The sequence below is a fragment of the Pagrus pagrus genome (assembly GCF_965226575.1).
Source record: "Pagrus pagrus genome assembly, chromosome: 9".
Lineage (NCBI taxonomy): Eukaryota > Metazoa > Chordata > Actinopteri > Spariformes > Sparidae > Pagrus > Pagrus pagrus.
Genome location: NC_140193.1, coordinates 21378806 through 21400310, shown reverse-complemented (window position 1 = coordinate 21400310; position 21505 = coordinate 21378806). Strand labels below are relative to the sequence as shown.

Here is a 21505-nt window from a genome sequence, read left to right as displayed (position 1 = left end):
GAATAAGGGCATGAATTAAAATAGTTTTTAACTAAGAACTCATCAGTGAGACAGGGTCTTAGAGACCCTGGACACCAGTGGTTGTCAAAGAGGGGGAATAGATGACCAGGGTAAAAATATGAAGTGAAAATAAGTCCATGAATATTATTTATGTTGGGAAAATTAACTGACAAAATAACTTGGATCCATTTTTATTAGTTTATTGTTTTTATTGCTTCCCCTATCATTGTAAATGAATGATAAAAAATTGTAGGGTGGGGGCATTAACTTCTATTAGCATCTGAAGGGAGCACACCAGAAAAAGTTAGAGAAGCACTGTGCTTAACCCACACAGGTGATTGTAAGACTTTTTGACTTGCCACATATGGTCGTCACAGGTGTAAATAATAAAGCAATGATGGCTGAATTCCATTTAGCTGCTTCGGTTTCAGGGTCCTGGTATTGGTCATGCTGGCTAAGTGTCACACTGGCATGACTTACTGGTACATTTAAACTGAACATAGCCAGTGGTAATGTAGGTATTAACAGCTGTGCTTTTCCTGCAATGACAAGTCAAAATGTCTGCTGTGAAAAACAGCTGGTGGCCCTGCTCCCAGGACTGCGTGGGTGTGAACAGATATATCTAATTGACATTGGACTTGGACTCTCCTGATAGCTTTGAACCCTGTTATGGTGAGACAAATTACACCTTTATCATCTCATTAGTAAACGGATTCTGGTGACCTTAAATAACTTCCAGCATGTCAGAGAGACGAGGTAATTATGCCGGACTTAGTCTTTTTGATTTCAGTTGATATTGAAATTTTCTAGGGCATATTCCCAAACATTTTTGCAGTTATCTAAATTTCCACAAACCATACACACATCGAATCTGGAGCTTCTTGGGGCTCTGGGGCCAAGGGGTAGTGTCCTTCCCTGTCAGTTATTGATTGACAATTGATTGAAGACAAACTCAAGAGGATGGAATATTTGTTGCTCAATTCACAAACCATAACATCTCTAATTAAGTTACTCAATCACACTTGCTTGGCATTGACAAGCCTTTATTCATCATCCAGTTTTTCTTCCTTTCTCTGTGGGGGTGCAGGCATCTCCAAAACTCCCCTGTCTAACCTTGGTGCATATACAACTGATCAGAACAAGGTCATAACTTACTCGATAACAATGGATAAAACTATAACAGCATTTGGCAGCCATATCAACAGAAATACCTGTAAGCAAAATAACAGTTTCAAAATAAAATCCACTGTCTCTGTAAGTTTTGTACAATAAGGTACATTGGAGCCCGGAGCTGGTAAACAGACAGCAGAAGAGGTGTTGTTGACGGTCGGCAGAATAATGCAATATGCATTATTTCATATCGGTTTAAAAACATCTATCAAGTGCTCAATGGTACTCTCAATTGCAACCGTATACAATTGCTATGGTAAAAAGCAGAAGGTTTTTTTTTCTTTTTTAAGTCTTCATGCAAGTTAAATTAATTTAGTTTATATGCAATTTTGATCACAAAGTTCTGCATAATTCAACTGAGTGCTGTAAAACTGAGAACATACACTTTTAATAAATAAAAACCCAAGTTTGAAGGGCTATCGTGCCACTACAGTGCTGCATACAACCTGCAGAAAAGTCCTAAATATCTGAAGATATGTTAGATTTAAAGAATAATATGATGCACCACTTCTGAAGCCCACCATTTGTGAACCAGCTCCCCATCGACGCTTCCAGCGTAGCATCAGAAGAACAACAGAAATGACAATAAATACCACAGAGTAGTGTCAGATGTGTACTTCTTAAAGATCTGTGCTTGTTGTAGAGAGTGATGTGTTGTTGAATATTAATGTGATCGAAGAAGAGAGATGAGAAGAGGCTGAGACAGTGGGAGGGAAACAGACAACAGGTGAAAAGCACTTAAATGAACAAAATAAGCGCTTTGACTTAAACAGCTGTCACTTTGCAGAGCAGTATAGGTCCAGAGAAGTATCTCAACAGGCGGAGGCATTCGTTTTGACAAACCTGATCGTGTGACTCAAGCTTCAAGTTCAACTTCACATGTGGGCAGCTCCAAATGGCAGCAAGACCTTTATGTTTTGTTATCCACAGATGGCACAGTCACACGCTTGCTTGCTGCTGTTACCCTTAGCTTACATTTGTCACCTCTTGCAGGAAAATAGCTTGTCTGCATATGATGTCACGTCAGTCCGTTGCTATGGAGCAAACTGCTGTTGGAGGGCAGGAAGTGATTCATGATACATACTGTAGTGATACATGTTGTGATACATGTTCTGATAGACAGGGTTCCTCTGTGATCTGTGGGGACACTTTCACAAACTCGCAAAATGCCTATGGTTTGTGTCGTTCACAGTTGCCCAAACATTTGTATACCATCGGGAAGACACCCCATCGGGGGTACACCCCATAACTTAACAAGGACAGAGGATGTCATTCGCTGTACAGATTGTATAGCCCACTGAGGCAACGCGATTGTGATTTCAAGCAATTTAAATACAATTGACTTGACTTTGCACAACAACATGTAGCAACAAAGACAAACTGGATTCCCTCCATCTCGTCAACTCTGCTTTTCACTTCCGCCCTCCATCTGGATTTGACGTGTCATCAGAATCACCTGACTGCAAACAATCTATTGACCACACATGATAAAAACATATGCAGTATTTGCCTCGTGTCTTTGTTTTTTGATGTCAACAAATCCCACGAAAGGACCAAAACCAACAATGCGTTCGTCCGTCTTTCTCTTGGTTTCTGTCTTCCCTACTCTGTCAGCCTGAAGCCCATTTGTTCCCATTGAACACACACGTCTTTATAATACATAGTTGAATTTTTTAAAAAGTATACTCTTTTCTCACTTCTTGAAACAGCTGGGCACTGCTGTTGATAACAAATGTGACTCAAACGTGAGCAAACAGCACATTCGTGGAGGACTATTTTCAGTGGCGGATTAATACACATTTGATGCGCTAGCGATTTTTACAGCAGAAGCATAGTGTATGAAAGCTTGACTCATCGTATACTACAGGTGTGTTTTAATAGTTTTTGGATAACAGTAGAGTGCTATGATGGATATATAAGCTTCATCAGGCTTTGGCTACACAGCAATTGGCGGTGTTGGTCTTTGCAGGGGATTTGTTTACAATTAAATAAACACTGACGGCCTTACCCTTTAACCCTCTTGTGTAGCACTACAACTTGCATTCCATCGTGCGTCCTCGTGTTGTAGATTGACAAATAAATTAACTTTAAATCAACAAACTGATTAATTCAAATGAAAGCAGCAAGGTTACAAATACCTGTCGGACATCATCTTCCTAAAGACTGAGACATCTGCACATCTTATTTCTAGGGACACAGGGTAAATGACTCAGTCGTACACTTCCTGATGCTACAACTTGGACTGGAGCCAACAGTGTTGTCTGCACACCGGCTACAATGTAAGACCGAAAGCCATATCGTTACTGATTTTGGCTGTGAAGTGGCCGTGTGTGACTAATTCTACTGAAGGAGAGGGGGAACCGCTATAAAACAGACTAGAGTAGCACTGGCACTTGGACATGAATCATCTTAACAGTGACTAAGCACAAAACAAAGGGCTGTTGTTCCAGTTTGTGTTGGTATTTTTGTTTGTGTGGTGCTCATCATCATTATCTCCTTCAGTCTTTTGGTTTCTTCCAGCTCGAGGAGTCCGCTTAGGTCTCGACCTTCCCGTACGTCCCCTCTGGAGGGCGATACTGTTTGGGGAAGGCCTTGAGCTGGAGAGAGTTAAAGGCGTATTTACGACATCCAACGTTCTTCATGGTGTTCTCCCTCCTGCAGCCCTCACTGTGGACAAACAGAAACCTTGTGTCATTATTATTTATTTAAATGAGCTTCTGAAGCATGAGCAATAACATATTTTAGCATTATCAGCTGACCTGCGCATACAGTCCAGGGCCTGGTAGAAGACCTGCGGGGCGAGGGCGTGCTCCTGCTGCAGGATCTGGCACTGCTCCAGGGTCAGAGACATGGCTGTGCGGTCCTTGGCACTCTTACAGCTGGTGAAACGCACCCCGTTCAGACGCCGACATGCCTTTAGGGATTGGAGAAAGTGATTAGAGCTTTTAAAATGTGTGGGGGGTGTATAGAGAAGACACAAGAAGCGAGTCTACCTCGGCTGCTTGCCACAAAATCTCCACGTTCTTGCTTTTCTTGGCATTGACGTTCTGGCTCAGGAGTTTGAACAGCTCGGGCAGACTGGTGGTACTGCGGGTGCGAGGCAGGCCTGAGGAGAGAACAGAGAAGAGTGAGTTAAATATAAAAAGAACACAATCTTTCTACTGATTAATATATGTTTGTATGTAAACTCACAGTCGTCTGGCAGGACTTCTTTGAACTGGTCGTAGTACGAGCTGAGGCGTGTCATGCTCTCCATGTTGATCACCTCCTGTAGTGACGTGTCTCCAAACCTGGACACACATGTACAATATCAGAGTTATCAGAGCTTCTTCTCACACATTTCTGTAAAAAGACACATCGTTCCAAGTTTCTGACTATTATGTGGTGGCTATCTCCCACTCTGTGACAGTCTATTGGAACATATTTTATCCAATCCTCACCAAATTTATAACATACTCTGTGTAGATGACCCCCAAACAAAACTTATGCCATAGTTTTTTTCTCTCAGCGTTTGTTTGTAATTGGTTATCTAACTTTTTGAAGGCATCACCGTAACAAGCCGTTACTTCTCAGTGTGGTGCGAGGATTTCAATAATTCTAAATACTTCAAAGTATCTTTTTTTAAGGTTACAAGGTAAATTTATTGTATTTTTTTAAAACACAAGGATTTAAAAAAACAAAACCATGTTTGAGTCCTTTGTGCTACATCAAAGGACTATATACATACACAAACAAACAAAAAATGTATGTGGACTATATATATATATATATATATATGTATATATATATATATAAAAACCCATTAACTCTATTGAAGTTGCCAACATATACAACCTGATTTGTATATAATCTTCGAACGCACCTCGTTCATTTCAGTTAACTCCTCTTTATTATTTGGTAAAAGAACTTCGATATAAAATAGATTTAAGAATGTAACAGAAAGTAGAAACTATATGTAGTTATAAGTTGTTTTTGAGAAAAATGTTTTTAAAAAATGAAATTAAAATGTTACCACAAAATCTAAAAATGAACCTATCCAGTCAAAATTGCCCTTTTCCTCTGGTGTGCCCTTTCTCCTCTCCATTTCTTTTCTGTCCTGAAGCCCTCAACCTTTCCTGCCATCTAATCTCAGTGACTCACTTCTCAGCCAGCGTCTGCTGTTCGTTGATCCCCACATTGAACAGGACGGGCTGCACGCGCAGGAGCATCCCGTTCTGGATCTCTCTTGGCAGCGTGTCAAACAGCACCCCGGGCATCGGGACCCTGACGTTAAAGCCGGTTCTGTTTCCTGTGATCACCGGCAGCATGTCCGGGGCAAAACCCGAAGTCGCTTGGGTCACTTTAAAGGTGACATTTCTCAGGTCCATTACTCCGACACTCATATCCTCCAACATGGCCAGCTCCTCTCCTTTAGGAGACAAGCAGTCAACACAGAGGTGTTAAACAAGTCAGTATTCATTTCACAGGAACACTTCGTAAAATTGTAGTCAATAAACACATTTTGGTTACCGTAGGTGCTGAGCAGGCCCTCGTACTGCACCAGTAAGCCGATGGTGTGGAGCTGCCGGAGGAAGCCTGAGTCACAGAGACTGTTCCTCAGCTTGATGACGAAGCCGCAGATCAACGCCGTCAGCTGTAAGCAACACAACTCATATCAATACAGTGAGGAGCGGTCATGTTTTCAAAGCATTTTATGTATACTGTGTAATGACAAGTAATTCTCTAAAACTATACTGTAGATGCATGAAAGACAGACGAGCTAGAAGGTGGCTAAAGTTGACGGACCGTCTGGCAGAAGACGACGTCGCGGCGGTACTGCAGGGTGAGGCTCATGGCGATGGTGGGGGCGCAGTCCTGCATCAGCAGAAACACCATGGCCTTCTTAGCTTTGTCGCTCATCAGGGATGCACAGTCAGTCAGCGTGGTGAGGAGAGGGTACAGGGCGTCGCTCCACTCACCTGCAGACACACAGGTAAGAAACATATACACACACAGAGTACATGCAGGTCAGATACTGTACATTCAAAGTGCATCTGCATTTAAATTCCTATGAATGTGAAACTCCAATTCATCATCAACACTCCATTTTTCTAAAATTGACGTAGCACAGAGGACTCAAACATGGTCATTTTAAATCCTTGTGTTTTAAAAATTATAATAAATTTACCTTGTAACTTTAAAAAAAAGTATTTAAAATGATTGAAATGCACAAAATTGTTTAACATTTACTGATCGATCGATCATAATATATTTGGCTAACACATGCCATGATTGACATGAATACACTTCATATAATTCTCACATCTGTTGTCACTAAATCGTGCATTCCTCTTTTTTGAATGAACAAATAATTTTAAGTCAGGTTTAAAACATTTAAATTTTTTCAGAAAAAATTGTTTAAATGCACTACACAAAATGTTATAACAGTTGGTCCTATTCTTAAAATGTTTTGTTTTACACATAGCTAATACATTATGTGGTAGTTTAAAAAAATAACCAGCTTCAAATAATAATTCAATTGCATGAATACATGTAATTTCTTATAATGTAGTGGTCATTTGGGTTTAATCCTCCTTCTAGCACATATTATCAAATGATTTGTTAAGAAAATATTGTTCTCACCTGGGGACGTCTTTTCTACCTCTGGGCTGATATCTGCGAGTGAGAGAACGTAAAGGATGTTTCGGTAAGAACAGAATACCATTTCTACTTTTAACTCAACATTATATTTCAGCTTTTTAACCTCAAGCAACGCCAAAGCAGTTAACATGATTACGAGAACAATCTACGGATGTGAGGATGTGTAAAGCATGCAGGAGTCTGGTGAGAGAATGCTGAGGGCGACGGCTGATGATGTGGTAGATGTGAGGATAATAATGAAAATAGAGGATGATGTGATAGTAGCAATGATGATGATGATGAAGAGCTTTCTGGTTACTCATGACACATTCACATCAACCCTCTGATCAGCAGTGAGATCAGTCAATACATTGATGCATGATGGTGCCTCAATCACACGCCGTACAGCAGTTTCTCTCAGTTTGTGCGCGTGTACCTTTCTTAGCGTGACCCGGCTCCTCGTTGGCGAGCAGGAAGACGTCCTCTGAGCTGCTGTCGCTCTGGATTTTGTCTCGCTGCAGCAGCCTGTCCACTCTCTGGATCACACACTCCAGGCTCTTATCAACATTCAGCCAAACCTTCTCCTGCACACAAACGCACAACAAAAATGGAGTTAACATTAAAAAAAAAGATTAAAAACAGACATAAAAGAGGCAGATGGCCTCTCTTCTCTTACCCACTCCTCCTCCTGCAAATCTGCCTGAAAGGAGGCGCGTTTGTTTTTACACCCGTCGCTGCCCTCCAGAGGAACTGCATGGCGAGAAGGCGAGGTGGCAGCACGAGACGGGGAGGCAGGGTGGCGGCAGGGGGAGCGTGATGGGGAACGAGAGGAGGGCGAGAGGGAGGAGGAGGACGGGGACGGGGTGCCTTGCTTAATGAACTCCGGCCGGGCGGCTGCCAGGGCGAGGATGGCTGAGGTGAGCAGCTTGGAGTCGCACACGGTCACCAGCTGCCGAGTCTGCAGGAGTAGATGAGAGGGAGGGCAGAGAGAGTGCGGTCATATTGTAGTCATTAAATTAACAGGGACTCGGGGCATAAAAAGTGCTCTTTAAAGTTCATCACCATGACATTAGAGAAAAGGTTTTAGCTATGTTATCTTGTCTATTCTGTGTTTTTGCCACATTTTTTGCCAGGTATCAAAACAACTCATATTATTTCACTGAAAATTAAAATGAAAGGGACCAAAAATCCATTTAAATTAAAACAATATGTATTCTGGTGTGTGTTTCTGTGACACAGAGGTTTAATGTCAGTAAGTCTAATGAGAATATGCGTTGTTTTATCAGTTGTACAGAATTCTGTCAGTCTCTTTCTTGCTGCACTCGAGGTCGAGGAGTCAGTGAAAGCCAGACGGAGATTAAACAGAGAAGAGAATAAAACACAGCACTTGATCGATACCCTCCAGGTCCTCTGAGAGCTCTTTCACCTTCTCTGTTAGGATGGTCAGGGTTCTCTCCAGAGCGTTGGCTGAGCGGTCCTTGGCGGCTCGAGACAGCCGTTCGGTGTAGTAACACACCTGTGTCTTCAGAGTGTTAATCTGAGCAATCAGCTCCTTGGCTTTCACGACATCCTGAGGCTGGTACGCCATCGCTTTGGAGCCAGGGCCAGCAGAGCTTTGGCTGCGTAAAAGAGAGGATACATTGTGGAACAAGTATGGCAAACACGGCAATGACAAAAAGACGCAAAAGACACCTGTTCTACACTACAAGTAATCTCACCTTTCCTCCACAGTGCTGATTGAGTAAAAAAAAGTACAAAAAGAATAAATTAATCACACCAGCATGAAACTCATGCCACAAGAATCCTGTATTATCTGCTGTACTCACTGTTTCCTGGCTTCTTCGAGCTTGTGCAGCAGTTTTCGGAGGCCGCAGCCTTTAAAGCCTTGATGATGTGCAGCAGGAGCACCAATAGTCACGACATCGTATGTCCGGTCTTTTTGAGGGACAGTAATAAAGAGGAAGACATCCGATTCTGAATAAACAACATTGATAAAACCTTGGACACATACATGCGTTGATGCAACAGTCAGATTACCTACCATAGCCAGACTCTCCCTGTACTCTCATCCTCTGGATGTGCAGGTTAGTAGGAATAAACTCCAACTTCCTCTCAGCTTTCAAGGTACTAGACTTAAATGAAGGACCTGGCAGGGAGCAGAAACAAGCGATGAAGAACATAATAGGGCAGAGAAAAGTCCTCATGTGATATTTTACATGCAAATATAAAAACAAAAGATGCAAGATGACGACACACATTTTAAAAAAAACAATTTTAACCTAAAAAGGTTAAAAATCGTTTGTGTTTGTGTTGCACTTTTATAGAATTGATAATAGTGTGAGGGACATCAAGACTGATGCTGCAGATAATCAATTTGTATAGTCCCAAGCAGGAGTTAAGCTCTAGTTAGATATAGTTCAATAATACAAATAGTTTGTGGTCCTAACCTTTGTATTCGTGCAGGTCACTTATGGTCTCCTGGTAGGTGAGGATGATGGTCTGATACTGAGTGATGATCTGCCTCCTGAGGTTCTCCCAACAGGGAGACAGCTCCCCCAGTTCCTCCAGCTCACACACTCTGCACATCAAACACAAACCCATTAACGATCTAGACATCCAGCTGGTGCTCTGATGATCTCACAGCTTCACTGCAGTTAGTGCAGCTTGTTAAATTATGCAGTAAACACAACAGCTGAGCAGGTCCAAATCAAGCGCATTAAAGGAAACCATTAGTAAGAATGGCAACAGCGGGGAGTCGTAATGATAATGTTTCCCTGACGGAATAATGATGATGCCATAATAGAGTGCATAAAGAATACACAGTTTAGATATATCACACAATGCACACACGCATTTCAGTTTAAATTGTACAAGGGAGACATGAAAAGCTGTTTCAGTCCGCAGATGCACAAAGGCGAATGAGGTTGCGATGGAGATCTGAGGGGTTGCAACATCAAAAAGATAGGAAATTCTTTTTTTTAAACATGGATGGTTATGTCTCTTCAGGCTGCTAAAACTATTCCAATGAAAATACCTTGGAGAGACATCAGTCTTTGGTATAACTGCTCACAGCTCATTCGCAAACTGTGATAGATTGTAGAGTTGTGGTCAAGATTCAAGTCTGAGGCCCCCTATACATGACAACAGGTTCCACGTCCATACGACAATGTTGTGAAACGATCCTTGTGCACACAAATCCAAAAAAATGATTGAAAATGCTGCAGTATGCATGACAGGACAGTAGGTGTAACTGCAATTAATAACCACAGAATAACACCATGCGCTTGGGCACAAACGCTTCCCTCTATTGAACGTGAGCCTCCACACCGCAGGAATGATGCAAGGACCTTATACTAAATCTGGACACAGTGTTGGAGACGCAGCCCTGTTAATTCCTATGAAAACTGCTCAGTGGCGTTTTGAGCCAAAATGGCTCACCTTCCTCGATATAAAATTACCCAGATCTTCCGTGCTGTGGGGTCCATAGACCGTGCACACTAGAGACTTCCACCAACCGGGCCTTGCTTCTGGTTTTCATTGCCCAGCTAACTTGAATAGAGATAAAATGATTTAATCTTGCATCTCTTCTAGACTTTCCAAAGTTTATTGGACTGAATGGCTTAACTTATGATAGTGAAATGATTAATTTCACGGGGGTTGTGATGCTCAAAACAATTATCCATCGTTTTACAACCGCTTCTTTCACAATGTTAGCTGTTCGCTTATAGGCAAAAGTCTTTTTGGGCCCCAGTGCATCACGTGATGTTGTAATTACACGGTTTGGCCGTTATGGAAACTGGCTTCAAAGCCTGACGCTCTTCCTGGGGGCTTGGAATGATGCAGCAACTTAGCTGAAGGAGCACACATTCAATTATTTAAACCTCAAGTCAAAAATGAGGACGCTTGGACTATTTGTTGAAAATTGTTTCCATTTGTAAACGACAAAATTAAAGACAAGAAAAGGGAAAATACCAAAGACTGTACAAGACACAGAGACAAGTTGGAAACTGTCTGAAGATCAGAGTCAAGTACTGCAGTCCAGAGTCAAAGAGAAATGGGGAGACCCCGCTTATACTCAAAAGGTCAAAAGCCAAAAAAGATTGAGAACCCCTGCACTGCAGCGACCGGCTGCTCCTATATCCAGATCATATCAGCTACATCAAGCTTATGATCAACAATATCAACACAATTACCTGACGGCATCTTCCTCCAGTAGCAGTTTGACAAACTGGCGAGGAATATGCAGGGACAGCGCGCTCTCCGCCATCTGCTCCAGGATCCGAAGGTGGTTGCCGTCCGTGGTGGGGAACCGGTACGTCCGAGACATGACGCCCCCGAACACTGAAGCAGACGGAAACATAGTATCACAGCCGTGCATCCAGAGGTCCCCTGTTACTAAACTCTCACACAAACATACAGTGCAGGAGGATGATATTTAGTTACACTCACCAGCCTTAAGCAGTGGGTCTTTACACAGAGATGAAGACTTGGATTTAATGCCCATGGATTCAGTCAGGCTTTCATCAACAGGGAGAACCATCTGACACAAACACACACACACAAATCAGATTAAAGAAATCCATCTGAGCTTCATGTGTTGAACTTCCTCATTCATCGATCTGTGGTTAAACAGGACAACCACAAATAGAGAGTCTGACAAAGCAATGAGACATTTACTATGGCTGAAATTTTTATAGTCATTATTATCAAGTATTCATTATTCAGCATACTATTTTCTTGATGAGAGGTATGTAAGTTATCATGTAAGAATGTATAATGATCAGCCCCGATCTGGCTAGCAAATGTATAGCTGCAATGTTAGCAGAGTAATTTGCAAAACGCAAGCCAGCTAGTAACATGGAGCCAATGGCCCAAATAAACATAGGAAAATTACATATTTTAAAGTTATTCTTTATGATTGTAGTTTATTTTCCAGCATTCAGTGTTAATTTCAGTGTTCAGTCTCGTATCGGCTAAGTCACATCGCAGTCACAGCCATCACAATTTTTAAGAGCTTTAGGTGATGTCATCAAATTGCTTGTTTTGTCCAACCAATAGTCAAAAACCTGCAGAATTAGCAGAAAATCCTCATCATTGAGTATAAGTATTAAGTATTTTTCAATGAATCGACTAATCCTTTCAGCTTTTCTTATACTTGTATGAGAAGAAATGTGTTGCAAAGGTAAGTATCCCAGCCCTGCTCGCTCACCCTCCCATTAACAGTGTCTCCTCTCTGTAATCTTGCAACGGGAGCTCTCTGTTCTCGCTTTTCCTCTATCTGCCAGGCGATGACAGTGATGTTCCCGACGCGCTCGCTCTCCGCTGACCTGAAACACAGTGACATCAAGTAAATCAAACACCCCTGAACCCACATCTAGAAAGCAGTGGCACAAAAAGGCACAGCGTCTGCCCGTTACCTGAGAGTCAGGTGCAGCCTGTGGTGTTTGTCCTGCAGCAGCTCCTTCACAGAAAACATGGACGAACCAAGCATGTACATCTGTCGTATGAAAGCACACAAGGCCAGAGGATTTAGAGGATTTCACCCAGATAGTGTAGACTATAAAGGATAAGATTTTTATCCACTTCCTATCAGGAAATTTGAAGACAGTGGAGTGAAGTGATTCTTGAGTTGGGGGTTACCGTGCCCTGCGCGCGGTCCTTTACATCGTAGACAGAAAGCTTGACCTGAGTCTGCTGAGTGATCAGAGAGTCCTGAAAGAACGCTACACTGCTCAGGAAGATGGGGTTACTGGTGCCCTGAAGACAGAGAGAGACGGAGCGAGAGAGGTGAGATTCTTTTGTCTCCAGCAGAAGGCAGGAAGAAAGGGCAAATGAGCAGCGGTGTACCTCTATAATTTCGGTCTGAGCGTGCTTGGTCCAGAAGGCCTGGGGCGGAGTGGTGCAGCTGACGGCGACGAAGCTGGTTGGCTTACGGTCCAGAGAGGGAGTAACCAGCTCACTGCAGGCTGTAGTGACATATAAGCACAGGAGGAGATTACAAACTGTTGGACTTAATGGTGGGATGGTCACTAATCCTCTGCCAGGGGACGGATGTTATAATACAGTATTTTTGAGTTGTTACAAACAGGGCAGTTGTTTACAGTCGTGCTCTCAGGTTGAACAAGCTCTCTTTAACCAATCCCTGACAAGACCCATCATCCTTCATCCTTTAAAGCAGCAGCAGATTATTTGTGGCCAACTGTAGGCAGCTGAACAAGCTGTAGACACAACACTGATATATTATCACTGTATAAGTTGTGAAACTGTTGGCAAGCAGTTTACAGACATTGAGGAACATTAACATCCATTCTGAGTTGTGTTTCTGACTTCAAGGAAAGAAATCTGGATTTTTAGCTGCTAAACGCTCCACTTTGTTCCCCAGCTAGTTGATGTTCTTCTGTGTCTGACTGACAAACGTGAACTATAAGAGTAAAGCTGCGGGAAATAAAATCCAAAACCGAATCTGTTAGCTGTAGGCTACATGCGTAGGCTAACATCGCTGTGCATCCTGCAATCAACTGTGTATTAAAAAAACAAAAATAGTATTAAAAATGTCTTAAAGTGTCTCACTTTCAAAACAAATGCATGAGCTAGCCAGAGCCACATCTTTAGACACACGGTGGTGCTCAACCCGCTTTTGTCCACAGGGGTCGCCAGAATCAACACATAATGAATGTTTCTTGTAGCTGCTTTAAAAAAAAATTAAAAATCACTGTAGTTTTTATTAGACATTACACAAGCTGAAATACAATTTGTTGTGGACTATTTTCAGCTGTGGAGTAATACACATTTGGTGCATACCTGAGTTTCTGCTGCAGAAGGTGGGATAGACTCAAAATAAACAGTGCCCACGTTTCATAATGAAGGGACATGTTGGATTTGTCTATGAGATGTGTTAATGATCAACTATTTGCACACACAGTCCGACCGTATTCAGCGTTCAATATGTTTATCTTTGGCTTATTCCTGAGCTTACCCACGCTGAACTCCAACACAGGCTCGTCTGGATCTTGACTGTTGCCTGTAGAATTGAGAGAAAGAGGAGGGGGAGATCTTTTTAAAAAAAAAAACGCCCTACCATGTCATCGTCAATGAAGCAAACGGGTTACCATGGTAGCAGTTACTTAGTTACCTGAGAGAGCCAGCCCCATCATCTCAGCTGAGAGATCAAATGTGTTGGCCCGGTAGACGGACCATGGCCGATGGCGAGGGCTGCGCTCTTTCCCAGACATGGTGGGTTCAGGTCGGGGCCGAGGATGGATTTGGATGGAATAAAAAGGGCTGAAGAGCGGAGCGATGTCGAGCTGACTCGAAGCGAAAACTCGCCTGTCACGTCAGTTATCTGAGATGTGTGTGCGCTGGTTTCCCTTGTGTGCTGATCCGAGCTGTCAGACGTTTGCCGATGATAAGACTGAAAGACAGACAAAAGAGAACAAATTGATCATCTGCCGTCCCCATAGAAACAGTTGTGACTGACCGGACATCTTACTTGATGGAGGCTGAGCTCAGAAAAAATGGTCAAAATTAGAAAACTGCTTGCTGCACTAATGCACAAGGAAAAATTAATGAATAACTAATGTGTCAGTTGGCTATTTGTCTGGCTATGAAGCTCAATTCTGAGATGAACAGCGAGTGAGAGGTTGTGTAGTTTTCTGTCAGCGTTTGACTTCCCTCGTCTGATAATATGCTAATATAGGCAGTGGAAATAGATTCTGTGGTGAAAAGTGAGACTTTTCACACAGCTGTGTGATGTGATACAAAGCACTGCAAGCAGACTGAAGCCTCACCTTCTACCTCCTGATGCTATTTGTGCTTTCCTGGTGTTATTTGTTAACTTGGTTCCTCTTTCATAACAACTGATGTCAAACACACATGCACAGGCAGATAGATAGTGAGGTAAATGTCTCACTTTTATTGTAGTAAACAAAGCCAATCTATTCCAGATAACCAGGTCATTCATAGGCACAAATAACGCTTGATGAATCTGAAAAATTGAATTCAGTATTTTTGTTGCATTGTTCCTGTGTATGAAGACTTTTAATATGAAGTCCCTTGTGTCTAACAGTGCCAATAATTGAAAGTAAAGCCCTTCTAGCAGGACCTCATAGCAACATTATGCAACTTTTTTGTACCATAAATAACAGCTTCAGAATCATGATGATGGTTCAGTGTCTTGTAACAGGGTGAATGGTGTCTGCGTCACTTGTTTCTGCACTCTGTAACTTCAGTGAGAGGGTAGGATCACAGCGTTACATACATGTTTACTTCCTCATACAAGTTTGCTACACATAACCTTGTTATGATGTGATGACATTAGTTTGTGGTTAGCACCTACATTACATCTGACAAACTGTTACAGACCTGAGATTTGTGTTTACCACAGTGGTGTTGCACTCAGAAACTGTAGTGGGCGCCAAATCGCACAAAATGTCAATTTCTACACAATGTTGCTTTAAGAATTCAGAAACTTGACCAAGTGTTCGGTTCAACAAAAAATGTATAGTACAGGTTATTCACTCTGCATTTTTCCAAAGAGCATGAACTTTCTCTGTAAATCTCATAAACAATCTAATCATTTTGAAAATTTGAACGTGATTGTGAGACAGTGGACAGTAGACAGCTGACAGGGAATAATGAGATGGAGAATAACACTGAAATGGTCTGTGCCTATAGGCCATCAGGAGGACACCCTGGTTCTTTACATCTGTTTTATATTTCTTGACTGTAATGTCTTTTTTTTTTTCAGTTTTCTTTTCTTTGTATTTTATTACTTCAGCTTTGACGTTACCTTACTAGTTGTTGAAACTTCCTATTTTATTACTTTGTTTTCTATCTAATCTTCTTTTACCATTTTTAGTATTTCCCCTTCAGTTTTATTGTATTATTGTTTTACTGCCAATTATGTGCCTTTTATTTCTTCAATCATGTATAACTTTATTAAGGTACAGTAGATTCAGATTCTAACCCATCTGCCTGTTCTGAAAGCACTTTGGATCAAAGACTGATGTTTTTAAATGTGCTATATGAATAAACCAACTTCACCAGATAACTTGTCATATACTTTGGTTTATAAACAGGACATTTTGACCTGCCAGTCAAGTCATTTAGTCCAAGTCTCAAGCAAAGTGCAGACAGCTGTGGCTCAGGAGGTAGAGTGGGTCGTCCAGTAATCAGAAGGTTGCTGGTCTGATTCCCTAGTGTCTTGTGTGCAAGATACCGAACCCCAAATCTCCTGATGAGCAGGAGATGTGTGTGTGAATGTGAGAAGTGTTGTTATGCACTTTGAGCTTTCAGTTACGTAGACTGGAAAAGCGCAATAGTAATGCAAGTCACAGGTCAAGTCGAATCCTTAGTTAAGGCAAGTCACTTTTTCACCATCCAAGATTCTGCATTACCATTATCAAGTCCATTTGGTAATGGTAACGCTTTAAGGTATTAGTGGCTGTCAAATAATGATGCTATTGGCCAGTTTATCTAACCTGTTCGAAAAGTATGACAGTGAATTGAATCTGTATTATAATAACTGATTTTCAGTTAAAGGTGCAATATGTAAGAATTGGCCACCTCTCAAATACACTCTCAAAACAAACTATTAACTGCAGCTGGTGTTAACTAGTAAGCTCAGCTAGCCGTGCAGCTAGCAGTCCGGACTGAAATACTGACAGCAAGACAGAACAAAAAATCTAAACTGAAAACTTTATTTTCTGTCAGGTCAAGTTGCAAAACAGTGACGAGTCAACTTGAAACCAGGTCACAATGACTTCTGGCCACATATCTGGCCAGCGGTATGACATAAAAGGCAAGCTGTCACTTTAACCACAACCACTTGAGTCTTACACAGCTATTATCATCAAACAATTATCATTCCAGCACTCTCAGTGGGTACTTGTGGTGTAATGAGACACTCGTTTGCTATGTCTCCTTCTGTAAAGACAAGGCTGATAATGCAAAAACGACACTGCTCGTGTTGTCACCTAGCTGACACTGCACCTGCCAAAATTACATTCAACAGCAAGCGAACAGGAAACTGGCTGTGCCAAGTGTGGCACACACTGGCTATAAGAGGAAACACTGATGTAACAGTGAGAATCAGCAACAAGACAAGCAAGCTGTCAGTGCACTGATTTAGCTTGAGCAAAGCACAACTAAGCACAAATACGATCCACAGGACAGTGAAGAGGACAGGCACAGAGGAGGAAACACGAAACAGAAAAACGGTGTGTGAGGAAAAAAGAAAAAGGATGCAGCGAGTGATCTAACCTGAGCTGAAAGCTGCTTCAAATGGCCCTAAGAGCTAAATGTTTACGTGTCCTGTGGCACGTCAGCCTCTGTTAGCATTTCTAGTACCTGTGTGTGTGTCCAAACATCCACTTTCCTTCGCTCAGAGAGATCATCTGGAATAAATGTCCTTTTCTTCTCTGTCCAAATATACCCAGAACTGGTGGACGGAGGGGATATCAGGTACTTTGTTTGACTTGTGTATGTTTTCTGTTTACACCGATGAAAGAACAACAACTGTATGTGTGCATCCATGTGTGAGGACTTCAGTAAGAGAGGTCTATTTTTACACGTGAATCTGTTTTGACGTCACACACACACACACACAAACACACACACAAACACACACTCAACGTCATCTGCATAGTCACACATACAGGATCAGGAGTGTGAGTGTGATGCTCTCTGCCAGTTTAATCTCTGTTCTGGCACCTTCATGTGAGACCAAAACAGATGACAATTACAGCGTGGCTGCTCTGCCTCATTAGGCTGTGTGGGAGTCATTGTCAGTGGGAGCCGTCTTATAGGATGCCATACTCTCCACTGCCTGGGGCATTGTGGGAAGCTCTCAGGGAAACCCACAGTGGATCTAATGCAAAGCCACAGGGAGCCATCGTCAGTGCATCTGTCTGACAGTCATCAGCTACATGTGTGAAGGGAGACAAAACCGCCGGGAGTGGTGCTGAAACGATTTGTCGATTAATGGATTTATCAGTGAATGGAAAATTGATTAACAGTAATTTCCTGTTGAAGTGTTTAACTGATTTGTTAAACAAGGTCCGCGTCTTAATCATTACAATTTGCTGTTTCTGTGTTGTTGTTTTTTTACGTCATTATGAACTGAATCTTTTTGTATTTTGGACATTTGAAGGTGTCCCGTTACGAGAGTGATGGGTGTTTTCAAATGTTTGGGAATAAATCCATTAATCATTTAAATACTGACCAGATAAACTGAATCAAAGCTGAAAGGCTGTTTTAATGGTCAATTTAGCTGCTCTGGGGCTGCAGCCATATACAGGTTTCCAGGCATACGTGTTCCATAATGTGTACTTGTGTTGTAGTACTCGAGATACTTATTTAATACATTTTGTACGTAATGATGGTTTCTCTTTGAAGACAAGTGCCATCCTGAAAACACAGAAAAAATGGTATTGTGTGAGGTGGATGTTAAAACATGGAAAAGATGATCTCCACACTGTCTTGTTTGTTGGTGACTGCTTGCTTGTAGAAAAAGTAAAATTCCCCCCACAAAAAATTCACCTCGGCACGAACCTTTGATTGTTTTGTCAAGACATTTCACACGGTACGCCAACACATACACACATACAGTGTATATGGAAGTGAAGAGGTGAATAACGAGGAATCTTCATTTGTTTCTGAGTTTTTTTTATGGGTGAATGTGGATATTTCAGATGAGTTTGAAGACCGCCTAAGTGTGTCATGTGAGTGTGGGACTTGAACTGGTCTTGGTCTTGACTCGGCCTCGCCCTGCCATGATCTTCACCTTGATACACTCTGGTCTTGGTCATGACTTGGTCTGGGTTTAGGTCGTCTTGACTACAACACTGCAGTGTGCATTTGCAAATCTACAGTATTGAATTCTACCATGTTACTGTTGTTAAAAACATTTATCATACCGTGAAAATCTCATACCGCTGCAAGAGTAATCTGCTTTTTAGCATTTAACCTGTTTATCAGTTGGTCTATAAAATGCCTGTCACAATTTCTCAAAAAAAACAAGGTGATGTTTTCAAAGTGCTCATTTTACTCCACCAAGTGACAAAAACTTCCAAATATTTGATTTATAAAAATATGAAACAGTGAAAAAGAGCACATTTTGGTTGCTATTCTTGGTTTAAATTCTACCAAAATAGTTGCTGATTAATTTTCTGTCCATCAACTAATCAATTAATCGACTAATCGTGTCAGCCGTTACTAACAGACCATTATTACTTGCAGCTTAATGGGAGCTATATCTAGCTGTTACAGATTTATACCAGCAAGCATCTGATTACACTGATGAAGTGCCCATGAACAAAAGCCTGACCACTGACCAGCTACTCTGCATGTAACCTCTGGCCTCACCAAGGCCCAACAGGCCAGTGTGAGACACATTTTGGATTTCTGGATTCAATGAAGGAAGAAGAAAAGATGACACACGTGTGGCCAGGAAGCAAGAGGATTCAGGTGGTCCTCCTTGTCCTCTGGGGCAGTCTGGAGACAAAGTGACCCAGTTAGTGAGTGAGGCTGGCGGGCGGCACACAGCTGGCCCCCTGCAGATGCTGTCAGCACCGGCTGCACTGCGGTGCCTCTCTCTCTCTCAAATGTCCTCTTCCTCATCTCACCTTCTCCTCGTCCCTTTAAACCTCTCCCAAAAGCCTCATGCATCCCCTGCTTCTTCTGCTCAGTCATCAATTCTGTCTCCCTTTCCTGTGTCCCCACGTAACCCCCAATGTTCCTCTCCATTTCAATCTATTGATCCCTGTTCAGTTTAGAGCTGAGCTGAGCTCCACTGCCGTCCCTCGAGTCTGATCTACAGTCGTCAAGTTGATGCAGAGATGTCTCTCATGTGGCTGACTCAGTCCACAGTGGCTGATCCATAAATTGCCTTCAGATCCAGTTAATCAAAGAGGAGGAGGACGTGCAAACCAGTTTATTCCCAGGAGGAGAGTTATATACACACACACACGCGTACACAAACGTAGGGAGGAAGTAACGTCACGCATAAAGGAGCTCTCGTCACCCAGACAGCATAATGATGACGATGATGATGATCATAAATGTACTCAGGATCACACACACAGTTAAACTGTTTATGGATCCTTGAGCAGCACTATGCAGACGGAAAGGCTCAGCTCAATTTAGTTCTCAAAAATCTTCCATCAAAAACACACAGCTGCAGAGGACAGACGTGACAAAGACAGACAGTCAGACATGAAGCACAGAAACACTCCAAACAGTGAAAACTGTGATTCAGCGGATCAAATTTAATCCTCTGTGGGAGCAGCTGGGAGGCCTGCGATGGCGTGACACCTTACCTCACAAGCAACACATCCGGTTTGAGATGTAATATGTACTGAACAATATAAATAAGTAACATTGCACACATACATAATCCTACAGCACCATCACCCCCCTGGCCTCCTGTAAACCTGCATGAACAGGGTGTCATCCTGCCTGTTTACCAGCCTGCCAGGGTCTACGTGGGAATAACTCGACAGAGGCCAGAGCCGTCCAACGCAAAGCTATTTATGGCAGCACTGACTAATAATACAGCCACTATGCTTTAGAGAGGATCCGTGTTTATTCACTGACAGGCGGACAATAACAAATATTGCGTCATGACATCTGCTGATGCTCTCCCAGTGAGGCTGCTGCATGCTGCTGCAGCACAGTTAAACACACACCAGATATAAAAAACAACAACAGAGCAGATAAGTCGACATCTGAGAACATCAACACGTCTCATTCTGATCCTGCTGCGAGCTGCTCTTCGTCTCTTTACGGCAGCATCCATCACTGTGAACACACACCCTCGAAGAAACCGAGAGATGATGTCACGTCAGAAGACAAACACACACACACACACACACACACACACACACACACACACACACGCGCGCTCACACAGAAATGAGTAAATATCTCATACCGTTCAGAGAAATGCGAAGGTTTCTTTTCATGTTGATGCGCATCCTGCCAGTGCACTCGACGATGTCTGCAGTCGAGACTCGCCCTGACTCCCTCTGACACATCGAGACGTAATACCTCCACAGGCAGCAGCGCCTCCTCTGTCCGCTGGGGGGCGCTGCCGGCCCGGTCTGCAGAGAGACATCCACTGTAGCCTACCTCCAGAAGACCCTCACCTGATGTTTGACTGAGCGTGGATGGAGAAGCGTGGGTTAAACTATGTGTGGATAAAATAACAGCTCTGTCGATAGAAGGCTGTGCAAGCAGAACAAGGAGACAAAGTCAGGTGTGAAAGAAAGAAATCTCAAACCGTTTTGTGCAGGTCCGGATTAAATAGACAGATTACTCCCGGGCAGGCATTTTTGGGGCCCCCCTGCAGGCACATGTAGATATTTGGTGAACAAAACGAAAAAATCTTGAGTGCCACATGATTATTATTCATTATCATCAATTTAGTTTGGTGTCAGCTATATATTTGCTTAGCTACAGTATATATTCAGTATTCATATACAATTGGTTGGTCAAGTACTTAAAAGAAAATAGCTAACGTGTGTGTTTATAAATGTATCGATTTATACCTAAACATCGAAATAAAGTTTTAGACTGGAGATTATTTTAGATTTTTTAAAATTGTGAAATACTTCAAAATGTTTGTTAAACGATGATGTAGGCCTATGTATACTGGATATATGGATAAGTATAAATAAGTATTTTGATGTCAGTACATTCACATTAGTACTGCATTTAC

The 21505-nt window shown here is 42.3% G+C and overlaps 1 protein-coding gene across 2 annotated transcripts; it reads right to left on the bottom strand.

Moving 5' to 3' along the window:
- Positions 1 to 184: 184 nt before the first annotated feature.
- On the bottom strand, positions 185 to 20831 carry inpp4aa (inositol polyphosphate-4-phosphatase type I Aa). Of its 2 annotated transcripts, XM_084361465.1 has the most exons (24): positions 20720 to 20831; positions 13922 to 14200; positions 13766 to 13810; positions 12637 to 12755; positions 12430 to 12546; positions 12207 to 12286; positions 11999 to 12116; positions 11239 to 11329; positions 10983 to 11130; positions 9237 to 9367; positions 8831 to 8935; positions 8616 to 8724; positions 8508 to 8522; positions 8216 to 8408; positions 7466 to 7747; positions 7226 to 7373; positions 6793 to 6825; positions 5956 to 6128; positions 5680 to 5803; positions 5311 to 5578; positions 4363 to 4460; positions 4164 to 4276; positions 3930 to 4084; positions 185 to 3837 (listed from the first exon to the last, which is right to left on the bottom strand). In XM_084361465.1, exons 2-24 carry the CDS (start codon positions 14019 to 14021, stop codon positions 3705 to 3707), a joined length of 2898 nt encoding a protein of 965 aa, XP_084217591.1. In that variant the 5' UTR covers positions 14022 to 14200; positions 20720 to 20831; the 3' UTR covers positions 185 to 3704. The 2 variants fall into 2 exon arrangements, with proteins under 2 accessions (XP_084217591.1, XP_084217592.1); XM_084361466.1 differs by lacking the exon at positions 8508 to 8522.
- Positions 20832 to 21505: the final 674 nt, after the last annotated feature.

What these genes read in the sequence shown, in the direction of transcription:
- inpp4aa (XM_084361465.1), bottom strand. Translation starts at nt 14,021, where the DNA reads ATGTCTGGGAAAGAGCGCAGCCCTCGCCATCGGCCATGGTCCGTCTAC. An exon ending in TGTGTTGGAGTTCAGCGTGG is followed by an intron (nt 12,756 to 13,765) that starts GTAAGCTCAGGA and finishes ATGTCACTACAG; the next exon opens with CCTGCAGTGAGCTGGTTACT. An exon ending in GGTAGAAAAGACGTCCCCAG is followed by an intron (nt 6,129 to 6,792) that starts GTGAGAACAATA and finishes GTGTGTCTGCAG; the next exon opens with GTGAGTGGAGCGACGCCCTG.